This window comes from Diadema antillarum, unplaced genomic scaffold (genome assembly GCF_040938485.1).
Source record: "Diadema antillarum isolate AM-2024a unplaced genomic scaffold, OU_Dant_1.0 scf00000182, whole genome shotgun sequence".
Taxonomy (NCBI): Eukaryota; Metazoa; Echinodermata; class Echinoidea; order Diadematoida; family Diadematidae; genus Diadema; species Diadema antillarum.
In genome coordinates, this window is record NW_027271071.1 from 145535 (window position 1) to 167260 (window position 21726).

At 36.9% G+C, this 21726-nt stretch overlaps 1 protein-coding gene across 1 annotated transcript; it reads left to right on the top strand.

Annotated features, from left to right (window-relative positions):
• The first annotated feature begins 31 nt into the window (after positions 1-31).
• On the top strand, positions 32-20379 carry LOC139723155 (NAD-dependent protein deacetylase sirtuin-2-like). The gene is made up of 11 exons (XM_071634416.1): positions 32-67; positions 844-950; positions 1470-1595; positions 2650-2779; positions 3753-3818; positions 5609-5664; positions 6916-6992; positions 8340-8391; positions 9072-9139; positions 14831-14897; positions 17503-20379. The coding sequence occupies exons 1-11, from the start codon at positions 43-45 to the stop codon at positions 17614-17616; spliced, it is 888 nt and encodes a 295-aa protein (XP_071490517.1). The 5' UTR covers positions 32-42; the 3' UTR covers positions 17617-20379.
• The last annotated feature ends 1347 nt before the right edge of the window (positions 20380-21726 follow it).

Here is a 21726-nt window from a genome sequence, read left to right on the forward strand (position 1 = left end):
GTTTTTAATGATATCATCATTACAGGCAAGAATATCATTGTCATGAGCGGTGCAGGAATCTCTACATGTAAGTATATCAGTGCAAGATTGAAATTATTATGTAGATTGTCTGTTTTGCTTTTTATACTAACATATGCATTACTCTGTTTATATCCACCTTGTGTGCATAATGAAAGGACTGCCCTTGTGTGATAAAGCATTTTTCTCTACAGAAATAGTTTAAATATATGCAATGTATATTTTGCCCCATTGTGCTTTCCAATGCAATACACGTACATCTGACAAACCTGTAAAGTGAAAACAGGCTGATAAAATTGTCTTATCAATATAGTATTTCATATTCAGATTATTTTTCCTGGTGATGATGGTCCTGATGGTTATAGTTAGTGATGGATATGTATTACCTAGCGTTATCATTACTATCACTTTTCGCCCTTTGTAGTCACAGAATAGTCTTCATCATCATAAGTATTTCTAAAATTACATAAAAAAATTCCTATTAATTTACTATGAATAGTATTTCAATGATAATTATGTTACTCCAGGGCCCTGTTTCATAAAACTTGTTATCAGTGACAAGTTGTGATAGTTCTTACAAGCTACTGAAATCCTTGCGTCTGATTGGCTGAGAGCAAAATTGTCACAGAAATGTGGCAATTGTCACTGAAAACAAGTTTTATGAAAAGGAACCCAAGACAGGAGAATGGCCCATATCACACTAAATTCTTTCCCTCTGTTGGTTGCATTAGATTTGTTTGTGTGTTTGATGTTTGTATTCATGTATGTTTTGACCTAGAAATGCTTTTTATTTCTTGCTCTCTGTCCATGCTCCGTAATTAATAGCTGCTGGGATCCCAGACTTTAGGAGCCCGGGGACTGGTCTCTATGACAACCTTCAAAAGTATAACCTTCCCAATCCACAGGCAATATTTGAGATTGGCTTTTTCCAGGTAAGGAGATGTGGACTGGTGTATTCTACTCAAAGTAATTGGGATTAAATGAAGAAAAAGATGATTTTAATGGTCAACATGTCATATTGTAAATTGAGAATGTGTGTTGTCAATAAGTTCATGGAATGAGAACAGTTCTGGATAAAATTTCGTATGTGTAAATGTAAACAAAATTTTGTAGAGTGTTGGACCTTAAATGTTTAGTGAAGTATAGACTCTTTCTGAATTCAGAGAAACCTGTCCTCTTGTTGTGTTTCTTTAATTTCTTTGGGGTTTTGTTCAGCAAATAAAGACTATTGTATCATCTATTTGCATTCATAATCCATGCACCACTTTTTCATCATCTCTTTGTGAAACTGCACAGACATTTCTTGTGTTTGCACAGCATCACATAAATGACCATCAACCTAAAATCATGATTTATGTGTGTGTGTGTGTGTGTGTGTGTGTGTGTGTGTGTGTGTGTGTGTGTGTGTGTGTATTTTGTGTGTTTGTCTCTTTATTCCTGAATTGAAACAGGAGAATCCAGAACCTTTCTTCACGCTGAGTAAGGAGCTGTTTCCTGGCAAGTTTCATCCAACACCTTGCCATTTCTTCATTCGTCTCCTCCACGAAAAGGGGCTCTTACTACGACACTTCACACAGGTTTGTGCGACTCAGCTGTTCCATCTTTCCCCCTAATTAACTCTACATTCCTCATGTTTGACCAGATAGATCTGTTGTATTACATACCTGTACTCCCATTTCATGCAAACTTTTGTCTCGGGTACTGGTACTGTTCATAATAACGCTTACTAGATGCTTTTCCAATGTTGCATCGTCACAAGTATTGAAATGGAATGAAAGTCAGTAGAAACACATGATTTTAATAGCTTGCTAAAAAAAAAAGGGGGGGGGGGGAGGTATCCAACCCCTGCATACTTTAGTAAATTTAGATATTGTGGATCCGAGCAATTGTCTTCCCCTCAATTACAGAGAAGACAACTTCCATGCCTACAAATAGAGGAGACGATGTCATTGCTTTGTCTGTATTAAAGCTTACCATCATTTGAAAGCAGTGTAAGATTTTAAACTTGTTTAACCCATCCCAGGTTATATGAATATGTATAAATAAAATGAAATAAATAAACTGATAGATAAATAGATGAATATTATGATTATTAGTTATGTCAATGTCATTATTAGCTTTGATACACATCTGCTAATTACCGGTAGGTAAATTTTTGACCTGTTGAGGATGAGCTGATTCTTGCTGTAGCACATGTTTCCCTTAGACATTTGCCTGAGTATACTTGGGACTATGCTTCATCAGGTTAAGGGACCACTTGGGGAAATCATTTAGCAGTCAACATTCAATGTTGCAGTAGTTACATAAAACATCCTTGAAAAAAAAAATTTGAATCTATTTTTCCAATTTTTTCTTCAGCACTTAGAAACGTTGTAATAAGCGCTTTATAAATGATATTTATTATTATTTATTGATGGGGCTTCAATATGCAGGCACACCCATTCTGATTCAGTTGGCTTGCTGCAATATGAAGTCAGCATCTTAAAACGCAAGACTGATACCATTGCTGCTTCATGCTCGTAATGTATTATACTTCCCATCACCAGTGAAAAAAAAAAAATACATGAGCTAGCAGTTTCCATATGAATCTACATTTTTCCAACATTTGGCTCGTTTTTGTGTATTGTCTAGAACATTGACACTCTAGACAGGGTCGCAGGGGTGCCAGATGACAAGATAATGGAGGCACACGGTTCTTTCCATGTGGGACACTGTTTGAACGCCGACTGCAGGAAGGAGTACTCAGAGGAATGGATGAGAGGTAGGAAATTGAAAACAGATGCGGACTTTGTGTCATGTTCAGTTAAAGCCCAAGGATATTTTGTTCATGAGCTTGTAACCATGATGAATGGACAGAAAATTGATTTGAATAGTTATGCAGCAGATAAATGCCCATATACTACATTCGTCGTTCCTTGACCAACCTTGGGTAAAGATATCGAAGAAGCTTAAAACTTTAATGTTGGTCTAATAACTACCAACATAAAAATGGGTATTGTAGGTTCAGAAAATTGAGAATAAAGAAATTGTTTGATAAAAATGGGGAACTTTTCCACCACCCTTGGGCTGCGTGGCCTTAACAGCCAACTCCATGTGAGTCACTCAAAACATTTGACACATCATACAGGTCCTTGCGTGATGTTTTAAAACTAACCTCAGTGTTACTCTTAATCTTAAAATCTGAATTAGATAATTGTAAAAGAATTGTGGGGCCATTATTTGGGAGTGCAATCCCTCATTGGATGTGTGTCTGTGTGTGTGAGTTTATGTTTGTCTGTCTGTTGTGTGTATGTGTGTGTGTCTGCATGGCTTTGTGCTCCCTCTTTAGCTCCTTGAAAAGGGAGACAATGAGAAAACTGCAAAAGGAAAAAAAAAAATCTGATGTCTAGAGAAGAAATTTTTGTGTAAGTATGGACTGTCTCACATACATGAAGACATGATCACACATTGGTTTTGGCGTAATTCATGTAATTTAATCGTCCTGCAGACATTTTGCATTTTCTTGTCAAAGTTCCTTCTTATACAGGGTGATGTTGCTGTTCGGAGGGTAGTAACAAGTATGATTTGTACAAGAACCAGCAAGCTGTATACTACATGAATGTACACCATACGTTGTGAATTGTCTTTTGATTTTAAGTGCCTATTTCCATAATGTCTGCCATGTAAAATGTATGGAATAGGAAATATATGAATTTTCTAATCAGATTGATGTTTTTGTTTTTTTTTTCTTTCAGAAAAAATCATGGCGGACTTGGTGCCAAAGTGCAAGGCATGTGAAACCGGTGGTGTAGTAAAGCCAGGTGAGTTACCACCATGAAGTCCATGCCCCTATATCAATCTATGGAATGGGTAGGGGTCATACTCATAAGCAGTGAAACTACCGTGTCCAACACCTCATTCATATGTAACATTTAAATCTCAGTGTAATTCATGGTACCCCATAGAAACCACAAACACCCCTGAATAGGTTAAGTGATTAACAAACTGCTAAACAGATACTGTATATTATGTAACTTTGTGCATGCCATATTCAAGCAAATATTAATCTTCATGACACATAGGTGGTTTGTGTGAGGTTCTCCCACAGCTTTTTCTGAACTGGCAAACACTGATAAATGTAAAACAGAGTGAAGATGAGAAAAGAATTGGAAAAGGTGAATAGTTTTTAACCATATAAGTGCATGTATAAGTAACCTGATTTTATAGTTTTGTGTCAAATGTAGCAGATATACATACTTGATATGTGATTTCACAGTTCTATGCAGAACATTTATATAATGTGGATTGGCCTTGAGGGGGATACAACATTTATTGCCTGACTAGAATTCTATCGCTTGAGTTGAAGACTAGGGAAATACAATTCTAGTGAGGGCAATTCATGTTGAATCCCCTGAAAGTAGACAGTCCATATCATTGTTATTACCAATTTTACGCATCTTGAGCGGTAACTTCGATCATTACAATGTAAACTTTCTGATTTACGGTAACAAATTTCCACTCGGCGCCAGGTCGAACCCTACACCACTGCGCTCAACTACACCAACATGCGCCTGCGTGCACACAATCCTATGCCTAATTCAGGTATGCAGTGAACGTAACAGCCGGCTCACCAAAGTGATTTTCAGCTCTCACAGTCGCAGCGATCATCCTCTATTTTTACGTGCTAACGTATGGGAATTTGCCCTCTGTCGCAAAACTCAGGTATGCTGTGCGCATAACAGCCAGCGCACACAGTCAGACGCATGCCTACATACGGTGCAGCGATCGTCCTCTAATTTTACGCGTTAACGTATGGGAATTTGCTCTACATTGCAAAACCTCTGTGTGAGAAACTCTCGTCAACAGCAAATTTTCATCATCGGGAGCTCAAGTGCCCAGATGTTAGTGGTTTGTGCATACCTTGGTGATTGACCGGAATGTTTACATGTAAAGTTAATGGTGAAACCTGCAAGAAGAAAAATACCCACTAATATTGCCCGCCGGAAACTGGTGGTTTCCTGATCAATCAAAATACCAACTACAATTGCCCAGTAAAACTATCTTGTATAGGTAATAATCATATTCATCTATGTTGGAAATGTAAAACATGGAAATACTAAGGAATACATCAAAATGAGTTTGAGAGTTAGTAACCGAGTCATTATTTCTAGTTTCCAGTGTTTTGTATTACAATTGTAAGTTGTGAATTTATAGTCAATTTGAGATGAGAATCACATGGATTTTATTTGATTCTGCCAACCATTTCCATAGTAGAATAATCTTGGTTTCTTATAATCTTTTTGTTTTTCCACAACACTATTTTATAGTTTAATTTATATTATGAAGAGTTTGATCACAAAATGCATCAAGCAACATTCTAAATTGAGTCAATTATCAAATAGGGCAAAATAAAACCTTTCCAGTGATGCACCATGTACCTCTTTTCTAATATAACGAGGAATATTCTCATATTTCTGATTAAAATTGCCCTTTATTTTCTTATTATTTAATATTTCTGTCTCAATATATCTCAAATCAACAAAAATGGAGTTAACTCAATTTGCAACCAAACTCTTCATATGTCTTTCTGGTTTTCATGTTCTTTGAGTAGACATCGTCTTCTTCGGTGAGTCCCTCCCGGTCAAGTTCTTCCCACTTGTGATGCAGGTAAGTCTTCCTTTAAAGTCACAACATACCATTAAAAGTGGAAATTTTTGCACAATGATATTTTGTGCTCGGCTGCATAAGTTGAATTATGCTTGTTTTTAATTTCGCAGACAACATGGCAGTTGAGTGACTGCTTCAAGCAGGTCACTGCTGCCATACAATTGTAGCTGTTAAAGGCTTTGGCAGCATATGCTGTAAAAGGTAACTGGTCTGCATTACAACAGCATATTCACACACTATACAGGACTAGTGAACATAAAGAAAACTTCAAATAACATATTGGTAACAGTTATCCCCTACAAACCTTTAAAGTTTATGCAGTCAATGTTGCAACTACCGGTATCCCTGAATTCAGAAGAACAAAATCGTACACATACTGAAACACGAGTGCAGCCTAATCTGGCAAAAGACCTGTTGTTAGCTACCTGATTGCATAATTTAAGTGTGCATTCAGTGTGCTTGCAAAGATAACAAGCAAAAGATTTGGGAACTTTTCTTTTCGTACCAGTTCCATGTCGCAAATATATGCAAAAATTTCCACTTTTACAATGTGCTATGCACACCGTGGCCTACCATGCAGTAGTACAAAAAAGGGCTCCTGAAATAAATGTTGGAAATGGGTGTTTTTGCATGCTAAGGACTGGTTGGTTATACCATTGTGCCAGGAGTAGAGGCTATTAACCTATCTCCCCCTCTGAAGTCTCGATGAGGAAGTGTGCTTTTATTGAAGAAGGCTGTGTTATCCTCAAGAGAAAGCTATGTTGAATGAGATCAGAGCAACAGATAAGTGGCAATTTGAGCAAAATCAGTGAAGTTCAAAGAAAACTGTGACAGTGCTATTGTCAGTGAGTCATTTTAGATACCTAGGAAACCTCAGGATATCCGTCTTAGTCACATGTCCGTGATAACGCTCGTCAGAAATTTATTATTCATGTACATAGAGAGATAGATTTGTTATTTTTTACTTTAACCCGTTGAGGACAGTTTGATTTTGCTACAACATGCATTTCCCATAGACACTTGCCCGAGTATAGTCGGGACTCGTCTTCAACGGGTTAAAGACTACTACTTGTGATGACACTCTTAGAATGTTTTATGTGGATTCACAAACACAAGACAGTTTTAACAATACTGGTAGTTTCAGATTACTAGTAGTAGCAGTGCTGTTGTTGTCCTGTCTCTCTCCAAGTTTGACAGCTTCATGAAAGTTCCTTTCCGACAGTCTTCTTTTCTGTGTATTTTGTTCACAAGGATTTCCCAAAGTGTGACTTATTACTAGTGATGGGGACATCACTAGTTGTGCAGCCATTTGCATCACTGATTGACAAGTAAGTAACAAATGATGCTGCTATTAAAAAAAAGAGATGTCTGAAACTGTGGCACCTGTCACATCAGTGTCAAATGTAGAAGATGAAATACCTGGTATTAATCATGATTAAAGGCACATGGACCCGGTGGTTTAGTCGAATGTGTACGCGGGCGCTAGGCGCAAGTTTCCAGTGGAGACCTATGCTATCGACCTCTTTAGCGCTTACGCGTTGACCCATTTCCACAAGTCCGATCCACTGTAGTAAGTGGTCCGATCACAGTTCGGCTCATGATTCGGCTGAGGGGGATGACAGCTTTAGCAAACTTCTTTTGTGACGTCGTACTAAGAAGCACATAAGCATACACCCTGGCATCACTAGAGACTGTGTGATGCGCAGAGAAGACAACGAAGGCAACGTTACCTAGCAACACCTACGCGCTTTACACTTGAGGATAGCTAATCTTCAGCAATCTATGTATCAATGCTACTGTGATCGGCAGTATCATCCAACAGCGCCCCCACACCCACGGGTCTATGCACCTTCAACTTGTTGCCATGAGAGAAATTGTAGATATGTGCCAGGACTTTTGTGTTCATACAAAGAGCTACCTGTATATAAGAAGTACATGTATCCCCCAGTACGTCTTCTGGGAGGATACCTTGGATTTCAGCAGTGTTATCCTGCCAAGTCCCTTTTTTGTGCATGTTAGTGGCCATATTTCCTTACAGATTCTATTTAAATGTGGTATGATTGTTTATCATTTATTATAATATCTTCCTGCTCATTATGGTGTTAGCGCCCTCACTTGTTGTATCTTTGTCTGCCAAAAAAGTTTGATTTTATAGGGTCTGCTTATATTTGCTCTACTAGCTACAATTCTTGATGGATTTTGTACAGAGGTTTAGCATAGTCATATTCTCGTGCCCCCAATGTTCCACCTTTTATTGAATGAAAAGCCGCCACCGCGTTACATTTCTTGTGTGTGCTCTACCATCCACACTTTGAGATGGTTTTTTGTTTGCCAGTTTGTTTTGAATGATAATTTGCATCCTGGTTAAATTTTTGTTACCAAACTAAAGAACATGCTGGTTATCAGACATTTCATCTACTTGGGTATCATAGAATAAATTCAAACTAAGGTGCTGATATTGCAGCTGCATAGAAACACTTCTTTTTGTAGGATGAACTCATAAATGCAAAAGTATCTTTGTTCACACTTTGTGAATAAAGATAGAGACCAGGTGACAAACCATACTTAAAATTCCCATTCTAAGGATTTAATGGCATCATAAATGCTGTCATGAAAATATTACAGTGTATATACTAAAAGATTCAATTTGTTTTGATGTTTTCATATTACCACAGAGTGCCTGAGACAACCCCAAGGGTGCTGATAAACAATGAAAAGACAGGACAGGTAAACAACAGTACTTTGTAACATTTTAATTCAATGCATGAATACTATGATATATGTATAGACAAGCAGTGTGTGGATGAAAGCAGAGATATCTGTTTTACAAGGTTAGTGTCAGCCAGAAGGAAATTTTTCTTGAGTTGTGGAAATGGAAATTATAACTTTGATATGAAACATTATTGAGTTCCAATTAGATCTGGTAACATACACGTAAATTTGATTGGTATCGTAATTTTTAATTTTACCTTAAGTGACACTGAGAAGTCTTCATCTGTGATGTACTACAAAAATGTACATCAATCCTAAATGCCACCATAGTGAATGCATATTAATAATTGTCACGTGCCCGACAGAAGGGCCCTAGCAAGGTTACATTGTGCAAGCCTTAGGGCCCTTCTGCCGGGCAGGCAACAATATTTTTGTTCGTAATCATGAGCAATCGGGGCCCCGTTTCATAAAACTTGTTATCAAAAACAAGTAATGCTAGTTGTTATAAGCTACTGAAAACCTTGCATCTGATTGGCTGAGAGCAAATTTGTCATGGAAATGTGGCAGTTGTTACTGATAACGAGTTTTGCGAAACAGTAGCCAGGAGTATTTACAAGATTTGTGATGATAATCAAGATTATGATACCTCATACATCACTCAGACTTAAACATTCTTTGTGCTCATTACACCACAGACTGATCCCCTGATGATGATGCTTGGTATGGGAAGTGGGATGGACTTTGATTCTGATAACAAGTACAGGTGAGTTTCGAACATTCAAATGCCTGGTAGAAATATATGAAATCAAATACACTCAGCAAAAAAAAAGAAAGTAAACACTTTTTTGAGTTCATAATTTTCATAGAAGATTTTGATGAAAATCAATGTATTATATACCATATTAAAGGTAATTTAATTGCCTACTAAGCTCATAGGTTGATTGAAAAGAAAACTTTACGCATGAGTGAGCACATTCGTTTTTGTCCTCCAAGGCACAAAATTAAAAATTGCAAAAATTGACATGTTCTCTTTCATTTGCAAATGCCCTTCACGATAACATTAACAACAAAAGACCAGTTTAACACAATGAGAGACATGAATGAAATAGCAAAAACAAGTTTTCCTTCTCTTTATCTCTTTATAACCTCTAAGAAAAGCAAAGTGGGAAACTAAAGGGGGAAAATAAGAATTTTCTGTCAAATCAAACTTCAAATGACGTAGGGAATAATAAGCACACAGATGATTGAATGAGCAGAATGTTTTTATCTATTTCTTTTAATGTAGTGTTTTAAGAATTCATGAGACAAATTCAAGAACCAAACAATATTTACAATTTCCTAATTTCCTAATTTCCATTTTAGTTAATAATCACTTCTCTTATTTCATTTGAATTTAGATTTGACATAAGATTCTTTATTTTCCTCCATTATTTTTTAGCTTTCATTAATCATTTGGGCTTTAAAAATATCATAGAGATCAAAGGTTTATTTTTGCAACTTAATTCATGTTTCGTTTTGTGTGAAATTTGTTGTTTGTTCTTAATGTTCTATAGAAGAGCACATACGCATGAATGACAACTTGTTCAGTTTTGCAATTTTTACTTTTGTGCCCTGGAAGAGAAAAACAAACGTGTTCACTCATGCGTGAAGTTTCCCTTTTTGTTGACCTACCAGGTTGATAGCCAATTAAATTACCTTTAATATGGTATAAAATACATTAGCTTTCAGCCAATATTCTATGAGAAATATAAACTTGAAAAAGCGTTTACTTTCTTTTTTTGCTGAGTGTATAAAGAGAATTCAACATATTTTTCACTTTTTGAGCACGATGAAAGAGCACTTGACTCTACCTCTTTCAAAAAGCAGGGAGCTTGATATTGCCCTTAACATAATTATGTCAGTAACAAGTCAAGGGACTGTGTACTTTTCATAAAAAATGAAGTTTTGTTGAATTCTCTTTATATTTGCTTATATCTTCAAATTTTCCACTGATGTGTTCTCCTGATATTGCTTCATTCACTCAATCCACATGTATGTAAAGGTGAACTTGTCCTTTTACAGTAAAGAAAAATCTCTCGCTCCTGTAATCTCCCTCACTCATTGTATTAAATGTCTCCTCTCTCCCTCTTTGTCCCCATCGTTTTTATGCCTCCGCCACAGAGTGGTGCCGGAGGCATTATGTTTTCAGGTTGTCCATCCTTCCATCCGTCTGTAATGAATTTTGTGGACAGCGTAACTAAAAAACCTTTTGGGGTATCCTAATGAAACTTGGCATGTATGTGTATCAGGGGGTGAAGTTGTGCCTATCAACTTTTGGGTGCACATGCTCAAGGTCAAAAGGTCAAAGTCAAATGCTTAAAATTTCACTATTTCCCCCATATCTATGCAGTGCCTGAAGATATTTTCTTGAAACTTAGTGTATACATGTATTACCCAATTAGGATTCTCTGGTAAAAGTTTTGGGTCTTAAGGTCAAAGGTCAAAAGGTCAAGTGAAAGTGTTAAAATTTCACTTTTTTTCTCCCTATCGTGGAAATTGTTCAAGATATTTTCATGGAACATAGTATATATGCATATACTGACTGGCAGTGATTATCTAGGGAATTTGGGGTTCATGGGGTCAAAGGTCAGGGGTCAAAAGTCAAGGGCAAAACTTCAAAATTTTACTATTTCCCTCATGTTTATGCAATGCCAGCAGGATTATTTTTATGCCTCCGCCACGAAGTGGTGCCGGAGGCATTATGTTTTCGGGTTGTCCGTCCGTCCGTCCGTCCGTCCGTCCGTCCGTCCGTCCGTCCTTCCGTCCGTCCGTCCTTCCGTCCGTCCGTCCGTCCTTCCGTCCGTCCGTAATGAATTTTGTGGACAAGGTAACTATCAAAACCTGTTGAGGTATCCTACTGAAACTTGGCATGTATGTGTATTAGGGGGTGAAGTTGTGCCTATCAACTTTTGGGTGCACATGCTCAAGGTCAAAGGTCAAAAGGTCAAGGTCAAATACATAAAATTTCACTATTTCCACCATATCTATTGAATGCCTGAAGATATTTTCTTGAAACTTAGTGTATACATGTATTACCCAATTAAAATTCTCTGGTGAAAGTTTGGGTCATGAGGTCAAAGGTCAAAGGTCAAAAGGTCAGGGTCAAATACATAAAATTTCACTATTTCCACCATATCTATTGAATGCCTGAAGATATTTTCTTGAAACTTAGTGTATAGATGTATTACCCAATTAAGATTCTCTGGTGAAAGTTTGGGTCATGTGGTCAAAGGTCAAAGGTCAAGTGCAACACTTCAAAATTTTACTATTTCCCTCATATTTATGCAATGCCAGCAGGGTTATTTTTTTTACACTTGGTGTATGCATGTGTAACCTATTAGAAATTCTCTGGAAAGTTTTTTTTTCTTTTTTTGCCTCAAAGGTCAAAGGGTCAAAGATCAAGTGAAAGTGCTGAACTAACTTTTTCCTCCATATCTCGGAAGTGGCTCAAGTTATCTTGAAACTTAGTACATATTATGCATGTTCTACCTGAAAGTGATTATCTTACGAATTTTAGGGTCAAGGGCCAGATGAAAATGGTAACAATTTACTATTCAATTCAGAAATTCACACCAATTCTCCACACCTGTACCTTGAAAATTACTCAATGCCTAAATATATGAATGGGTCAAAGTCAAGTTAAAGTCCTTAAATCCCTAGATACATGCTCTCCTATTCATCCAATTAAACCTAGGTCAAGGAAGGTGAACATTCAACACATTTGTGACAAATTTGTTATTTCAATATTTTGCCAATTTTGTGAAAATGTAATTACACATTGTCCACATGTACTATCTAGACCTATTGGGAAAATCATGCATTATGGCGGAGGCATACCAGTTGCCAAAGCGACATTTCTAGTTTTTTATGCCTCCGCCACGAAGTCGTGCCGGAGGCATTATGTTTTCGGGTTGTCCGTCTGTCCTTCCGTCCGTCCGTAATGAATTTTGTGGCAAGCGTAACTAAAAAACCTTTTGAGTTATCCTAATGAAACTTGGCATGTATGTGTATTAGGTGGTGAAGTTGTGCCTATCAACTTTTGGGTGCACATGCTCAAGGTCAAAGGTCAAAAGGTCAAGGTCTAATACATAAAATTTCACTATTTCCTCCATATCTATGCATTGCCTGAAGATATTTTCTGGAAACTTAGTGTATACATGTATTACCCAATTAAGATTCTCTGGTGAAAGTTTGGGGTCATGGGGTCAAAGGTCAAAAGGTCAAGTAAAAATACTAAAATTTCACTTTTTTCTCTGTACCTTGGAAATTGTTCAAGGTATCTTCATGGAACATAGTATATATATATACACATGTACTGACTGGCAGTGATTATCTAGAGAATCTAGGGTTCATGGGGTCAAAAGTCATGGGTCAAAGGTCAAGGGCAGCACTTCAAAATTTTACTATTTCCCTCATATTTATGCAATACCAGCAGGATTATTTTTTTTGCACTGGGTGTATGCATGTATTACCCAATAGAGGTTCTCTGTTAATTTTTTTTCTTTTTTTTTTTTGCTCAAAGGTCAAAAGGTCAAAGATCAAGTGAAAGTGCTGAACTAACTGTTTCCTCCATATCTGGGAAATGGTTCAAATTATCTTGAAACTTACTACATATTTATGCATGTTCTGTCTGACAGTGATTATCTTAATATGAATTTTAGGGTCAAAGGCCAGATGAAAATGGCAACAATTTACTATTCAATACAGAAATTGCACTTTGTCTCCATACCTTCAAAATTACTCAGCGCATAAACTTATGAATGGATCAAAGTCAAGTTAAAGTTCCTAAATCTCCAAATACATGCTCTCCTATTCATCCAATTAAACCTAGGTCAAGGAAGGTGAACATTCAACACATTTGTGACAAACTTGTCATTTTGATATTTTGCCAGTTTTGTGAAAATGTAATCACACATTGTCTACATGGATAATTCCGTGAAGTTGGGGCACAAAGTGTGACATTTTAGCATAGCTCAATACTAATTATGCTATACATATATTCTTTATAGGCTTTAAATTTGTATTGAGACCATACATTTTCCTGGAAATTTTGTGCCATTCAGACTCAATTTTGATGAAGTTATTTTTTAAAAATGTAACGGTGTCCTGTAGCATCGTGACGTGTCCATGTAGCATCGTGATAGTTAAAATCTGGTCCTAAAAGACAAATTAATGCAATTAGCTTGACCAAAATTTGATATGATATGCATAATTACTAGATTAGTCAGATAGCTAAATATCTTAACTCTCCTTTCAACAGTTTTACTTTTACAAGAAAATTACACAATGTGTCACTATGCTACGCGGTGTCCACCAAATGTCACAAAAAAGGACACCGCATAGCATCGTGATACATTTTGTAATTTTCTTTTAAAATTAAAACTGTGTACAGGAAATTTGAGATATTTAGCTATCTGACTAATCTAGTAACTATGCATATTGGATCAAATTTTGGTCAAGCTAATTGCCATAATTTGTCTCTTAGGACCAAATTTTAAAATTTCACGATGCTACATGAACACGTCACGATGCTACAGGACACCGTTACATATTGTTTAATAACTTGATCAAAATTGAGTCTGAATGGCACAGAATTTCCAGGAAAATGTGTGGCCTCAATGCAAATGTAAAGCCTACAAACAATAAATGTGTAGCATAATTGATATTGAGTTATGCTGAAATGTATTTTTCAAATATCACGATGCTACATGGACACTGCCCCAACTTCATGGAATTACCCACATGTACTATAGACCTATTAGGAGAACCATGCATTATGGCAGAGGCATACCAGTCGCCATAGCGACATTTCTAGTTTAACTTGGTGTATGCATGCATAACCCAATAGAGATTCTCTGGGAAGGTCTTTTTCCCCCAAAAAGGTCAAATGTCAAAGATCAAGTGAAAGTGCTAAACTTACTTCTTCCTCCATATCTCGGAAGTGGCTCAAGTTATCTTGAAACTTCGTACATATTTATGCAAATTCTGCCTGACAGTGATTCTCTTATGAATCTTAGGGTCAAAGGCTGTATGAAAATGGTAACAATTTACTATTCAATACAGAAATTGTACTTTTTCTCCATACCTTGAAAATTACTCAATGCACAAACTTATGAAAGAGTCAAAGTGAACTTAAAGTCCTTAAATCCCCAGACACATGCTCTCCTATGCATCCAATTCAACCTAGGTCAAGGAAGGTAAACATTCAACACATTTGTGACAAACATGTCATTTTGATATTTTGCCACTTTTGTGAAAATGTGTTCATACATTGTCTACATGTACTATAGACCTATTAGGGGAATCATGCATTATGGCGGAGGCATACCAGTCGCCATAGCGACATTTCTAGTCTGTAGTGTCTCCTTTCTCTCCCCCCTTACTCTCACTGTCCTGTCCCATTGCACCACACCAGGGATGTGGCCCTCCTTGGATCATGTGATGATGGCTGTAAGAAACTCGTCGAGCTGCTTGGCTGGAAGGTAAGCTTGACCTTCATTCTGAAAAATTTACGATCCTTAGCCACAAATGTCACACTCTGGTCCCAGCAATAATTCACAAGCCTATAAATGGGAGCAGACGTTTCTGTAGAATCGACTAAAGTGACTGGATGGTACTGGCTCACACATTCATATCTTTTTGTTTTTCTTCCTTATTTAGTTTATCTGTACTGCTAGCAGAGAAAAATATTTGTCCAAAATTTACTAGCAGTTAACTGGGGAAAACAGGTCATATTCAGAACTGTAGTGATAGAGTTTGGGCCCAGGTTTGTTCCCAATAAGGAAAAAGAAATAAATGCACACAAGAAATACCTTTTTGAAGGTAATTAGCATAGTTTGGTCACAGCTTATTGTTTGATGTGATGTCATGGAAGCATCCAGTCTTGTTTTTCTTGCACTCAAGACTAGGGTATTTTGCCTTGTTTTCTCCTTCTTCTTTTTCTAAAATCTATTTCCTTCTCCTACCCTATGGCTCTTTGTCCTCGCAATATGTACCAGAATCTAAAATATTCTGCTCCTGTTTTAATCATTGTATCCGTCACATACCTTTTCTGTGATAATTTCTCTATGCTCAAGTAGAGGAAAAATAGTTTTGAATGTCATAGTGCATGATTATCCCTTTCTTCTACTCAGTATAAGAATGGAGGATGAACATGTAGAAACTACATCACTAGTGCCATATGATGACTTGATATTGTAAATTTCCTTTTACATTTTCCATCCACCAACATTCACATTACGCCATGTAGAAGGAATTGGATGCCCTGCTCAGGAGGGTTGGGAAAAATAAGACTGGAACAAGTAATGTTGGCAAAGGCGGAGGCTCTACCAAATCAGTCACCAAAGCAATGTCTAACAAGGCAGCTACGTCTAAATCTGTTAACAAGACCTCTACCGGTGTTTCCACCACAAAATCTCCTACCAGGAGTGCCAAGAGCGGTTCACCATCACTAGCTGTTTCCAAAACAGCATCCCCCAAATCGCCCGCCGCAAAGTCCGCTTCAAAAAATTTGGCAGATGTTACGGCAAAGAAGTCTTACGTGTCCACAAAAGTTGTCAAAACTTCTTCTGGTAATCCATCAGGAGCAGGGCCCGATACCAACGTGCCAAAAGTTGGTCATGCGAAAAAATCTAGCCCCAAGAAATCTAAAGCTAGTGGGGGGACAAAATCTGGTACAAAGCAAACTGCTAAAAGTGCCACAGCCTCTCAGTCTGCCGTTAAGACCACAAAAGTGACTTCTGCATCAAAGTCGGTTACAAAGACTTCTAAGGCTGGTTTGAAAGTTAAGTCTGCTAGTAGCCCAACTGCAAAATGATCTTCAGAGGCACTTAGAGGAGGAGATATCTGCCAGTACAACTAATTAAAACAGACAACTGAATTGTTTGCCATTTTCCAGCATCTCTTAACTTTGATGTTAAAGTTACCACTAAAATTCAATGAGTGGCAACACTTTCTACCACAAAACCTGTAGACATTTCAGCAACAAGGTCGAAACTTGATGGATGATTTTTGAGGCTGAAGAAAGAATCAACATCAAACTTTCAGTCAAACCAAGATAAATTACTCAGTCACATTTCATGCCTTCATATCATATACCACTTCTCAGCATAAAAACACTGCTCAACTATGTGACAATCAGCACAATTCCATACAGAGACTAGGTGAAACTACTGGAAATTTTCAATTCAGTCCTGTGTACACAGAACAATCAGGTACTTAATGGCAAGCATACTATTAGAACCATGTGTGCAGAGACAACTTGTTGATAATGTCCACTAGGTAAATTCCTATCTCACTAAGTTTACATGCATGATCATCAGTGAATCTTTAGGTAAAGACCACCTGCCTATTATGTATACTTGATAATAGATCTTGTGATATAAACAGTCTCCATTTTACTAGTTATACATTACATGTATATAACTAGAAAAGCACTCTGAGAGCGCAGACCTCCGCCAAGCATGCAGCTCATTTCCACCACTGATCTTGTTCTTCCATAGAGATATCAGTGATTTCCACCCATACGTACTTATAGCATTGTGTGCTGAAAGTCGCCCGATTTCCCAATATAGAAGCCTTTGTTACGTCATAAACCCTCAGCTGAACGGCGTGCCTCTCCCCAGCAGAAACTAGAGCACGCACTTTAGTGCGTGCATGCAAACCTCAAATACGTGCAGATTGAACTCCCAAGTTCATTGACCCTACCTGCCAAAATATCAAAAATCCTTCATAAATTCCCCAAAAATTCTCGGATCACTGCCAAAAGTTAATCGTTTGTTACTCTTGTCATTTTCAACCTTTCCTGCAAGTTTCATCCCAATCCGTTAACTACTTTTTGAGTTATTTTGCACACAGACAAACAAACTAACTAACTAACGAACTAACAAACAAACCAATGGTAACGAAAACATAACCTCCTCTCTTGGCGTAGGTAAATATACATGTATATGTATGTGTATATATATATATATATGTACAGTGTATGCAGAAAAAATGAACAGGTACACAGCCACACACACAAACTCTCATGCAATAGTTGTCATGTTTCTCATCACATCCCTCCCATTATCACTCTACATCATGCAGAAGGAGTTTGATGCACTATGTGAGAAAGGTGCTGAGCAGAAGGCAGAGGATGCCAAGACTGCATCGGGGGCAGCTGCTGAGGCATCGTCAGAAGACACAAAAAAAGAACCGTAGAAGCTCCCGTGATTTACGGAGCAGATATCTATTTCAGAGTGAGATTTATAAAACTACTAGGTCACATCCAAGATTCATTCTTTTATGATGTATTTTCTTTTGTTGATATATGTGAATTTTAAAGTCTTCTATAGATTTATAATGATGCTTACTCTGACATGATTATTTGATTTAAGTGATATTTCATGTGCATCATAAAATAATAGCTTGCATTGTTTTATAATCTTGTGCTGAGATATATTGTCAAGAAATATGAGAAAATATAAAATTGAGAGATATTTGTAGGGACAGTATTCCTTAGAATATATTTATACTTTTGCAATAATTGACATTCTCAAATGTATATTTGAAAATATCATAAAACTTGTTTGCATTCTTCATTGCAAATATAATTCCTGAAAGTCAGCGGGATGAAAAATATACTGAAATGTAGAATCAAAGTTGCCATATGGGTTGGCAGTAGGGGGCTTTAGATTTGTGACACGGACGCTAAGACGACAGTCGTGTGGACTGTTCTCCTCTCTCCTCCTTGTGTTGTAAAGTAGCTTTAGATTTCACAAAGACGCAGCCTATGCAAAGTAAAATGGCGCCCCCACATGTTGTTTGTCATCATTGCATCAAGTGGCTCTCTGCGTCATGAATTTCAGCCGATGCTAAAATGGCCCAGAACCGTCGTGAAAGCTATGTAAGTATATACATAGCTATAGCTATATATTAACTATATAGTGATAGGCAGTCATGCACATGCGCAGAACAGGTTTTTATTCCTCTTAAAGTCCACGATTGCAAATCTAAAATTTCCTAATATAATCTCAGAGAGAGGAAGAATTTTTTTTATATACTTTAAAACGAGGAATGTTCACATGCATTTAAAGTTCGCGAGAGCCAAGATTTGCGAAAGTAAAATGCATGTGATATACATTGAATGTTAGAGGCAACTCGCGTATATTTGATGCTGGGAAAAAGGCTGTCAGCTCGACTCACAAAAATTTCATGCTGCGAAAATATCGTGTTTTACAGTATGCTTCTGTTATATGAGTTCCAAAGACATTTGAGTGTGAAAAGAACATTGATTGTAAGATTATTATGATGTGTCACACATAAGTTTAGATGGATTTTTGCCATTCGGATTTTAACTTTGTATATGTGCGTGACCACCAATGATGATATGAAGGTGGTGGCCCTTATTCTTCATTTGTTAGTACATTTTTGTGGGTCATTTATCAATTTATAACTTCTGTATTCGGTCTTCTATCAATATGTCTAGGCTGTCTCAAAATGCAAATAATGTGATAAAAAGTACATGTATATGTATTTACATTTGTGTTTCTTTGACTGTTAGTCTCGATATATTGTTGTAAATTCTGTTCATATGCTGGATAGGAAGATCATGAATTGCCAACGTTTGTGAAGCTGTGGGTCAAATGGGGACGCATTATATGTGTCTCCTTTCTAATTTTCTTCTACAATATTTTAGCTCAGGGATAGGGTATACTTGTAGTGCATAATTTTGCGTTCATTATCTCGGCGTTTGTTTGTGCACGGAATTTGTCCCAGTGGACATTACCACCCTTGATGCCAAATTTCAGTTGTTGATGTCATTCGAAAAGAATACAAGCAAAATCAACAGAATGTAGTGATATGATGCAATATGTGTAGTAAATAGTTCATATTTGACTCATTTCTATCACTGCGTGCAATAAATGTACTCCTGCTGATAGTCAAAAAGAGATAGCCATAAGTCTTCTCTAGCCGGTGCGTTTGATGTACATGTATATGGAGGTGAGAATGTATAGTAAACTTCGCAGTGTCTCTCAGCACATCTTCTTTTTTTTTTAACATGACGATGATAATATACAAATAGTGGATGGTCACGAGTGTGGTGGTATAAGATTTGGCACAAGGTGAAAGATAGAGGCGAGGCAAAGCCGAGTTGAATAGTGCGCCTCATCTTTCACCGAGTGCGAAATCTGGTTCCACTGCACGAGTAAAGACCATACACTATTTGTTTTATACAACACCTCGAATGTCAACAGATGTGGTCCACACAGATTCTTAGATTTAGCACAGAAATGGAACCATTTTCCATGGAAGACGAATGAGTAGCCACACAGTCACCACCACCATGTACGTACGTACGTGAAGCCAATTGGTTAAAGTTGTTTACAAAAATGAGTGACAAAAGTACGCGCTTGTAATTGTTGAGTGCGCGTGGCAAATGTTTGTATATTGTGACATCAGAGCCATGCAATGGCTCTGATGTCACAAGAGTTCATGATGTCACACAGAGTTCATAGTATGATGGAACCTCAATTTAAAGAGGTTGGATATAACAAAACCCTCTTATAACAAGGTAGTTTTGCAGGTCCCAACTCATATACTTCATTCTTATTGTATCCTGATATGAGAACCCTGACATAACAAGACAATTGCCATGGCTCTGAGGTCCTCACTATAATGGGGTTCCCCTGTGTTTGATGAACTCAACAACATAATGAACTTGAGCAAAGACACAGGGGAAATTTAGAAATCAGTGAGAACATTGGGTCTTTATTTCCTGAATTAAATCATCATTGTATAACCTCCATTAAAATGACACTGAAAATTGAATATGCATGTGTATGTTCCTCAAGTTTGCCTGGATATAGCCTGTTACAGTTTACTGTTACATGTTTGCATCATAGCCCAAGTGTAGTGTATGATGTATATTACGTGCATTTTTCTTTTTTAACCAGTAGAGAAAGAGAATGACAAATATTCTTTACTGATCAATATTAAATGTGAAGGGATGCAAATGATAAAAAGTAATATTGGATCGTGATAAATGTAAATGTAAATAAATCATAGATAAATGTTGGAACATTTTACTTATATGTAGTCAGTAGAAAGGTTCCTTCCTTACGTTTTATTTTGATATTTCTTTTTATTCATTTTTTGATAAAGTCAGGTAATTTTTCATGGACTTATTCGGTAAAATTTCATTATACTGAAACTGGACATGGACTTTGTTGTGAACCGATTGCATATTGTTGTACCTGTGTTGATATATAACGACAATCTGCCGAAAGATGATGAAAAGTGCTCTTATTCTGGTCAACTTGAAGCACCTAGGCATACATCAGTTATCATCTTTGCTTAGGAGGTTAGTTTTATGTGAACCACACAAAAGACAACGTCATAGAGCAATTTGTAACTTCATGTATACTGTGTATATACTCGGTGCTACAAAAGACATTTCCCACTTTTGATCCTTAATAATTCAAAAACTATATATCACATTACAGTGTCATTGATATAGGCAATAGCTGAAGAGTGTACAATTTTGTTGGGGTAATTTAAAAATTAAAATATAAATCAGTTTCATTAAATTCAAGATTTATTTTTAAGTTAGGTTTCAGATTTTGCTCTATTTCCAACCCTCTGTACAAAACTTTCAATTTGCACAGGGTGTAAATGGGAGTGTGTGGTTATCACCCTGACAATGGTCCTGAACAATGGCCAGGGTTTGAATGCTCTATTACATATTCATGACTAATTCCACTATCTCAGCTAGTCTTTATTCATCCTGAAATGTAGTGTATGCAAGCATATGAAAACATACAATGTGCTTACTTTTTTTCATGCACCTGTATTTTACTGTTTACTATTAATTCAGACTAGCAGTGCCCAGAGTAATCCATCATGAATTATTAATCATTCATTCATGTACCTTGGAGCAAGAGACCAGAAGCCTAGTCAGCATAACTCTGAAAAGGTGGTATCCGTGGTATTCATGTTTGTTGTTCAGGATCATTGTAAGCACTTACTCACATACACATCATTGGTTCCTGTCTTTGGTTCAATTTGGTACAGAGGGTTCAAATTTGACCAAAATCTGGAACTTAACTTTAATCATGGATTTAATGAAACTGATTCATGCTTTCATATTTAAATCCCCTCCAACTAAATTGTACACCATTCAGATATTACTCATATCAATGTTAGTGTTATCTGATGTATAGTTTTTGAGCTATTGAGGATCAAAAGTGGGAAGTGTTTTTTGTAACACCTGGTCCTTATTGACATTGAATTCCTGATACGGTGATAGGATATACATGTATGTATAACGTT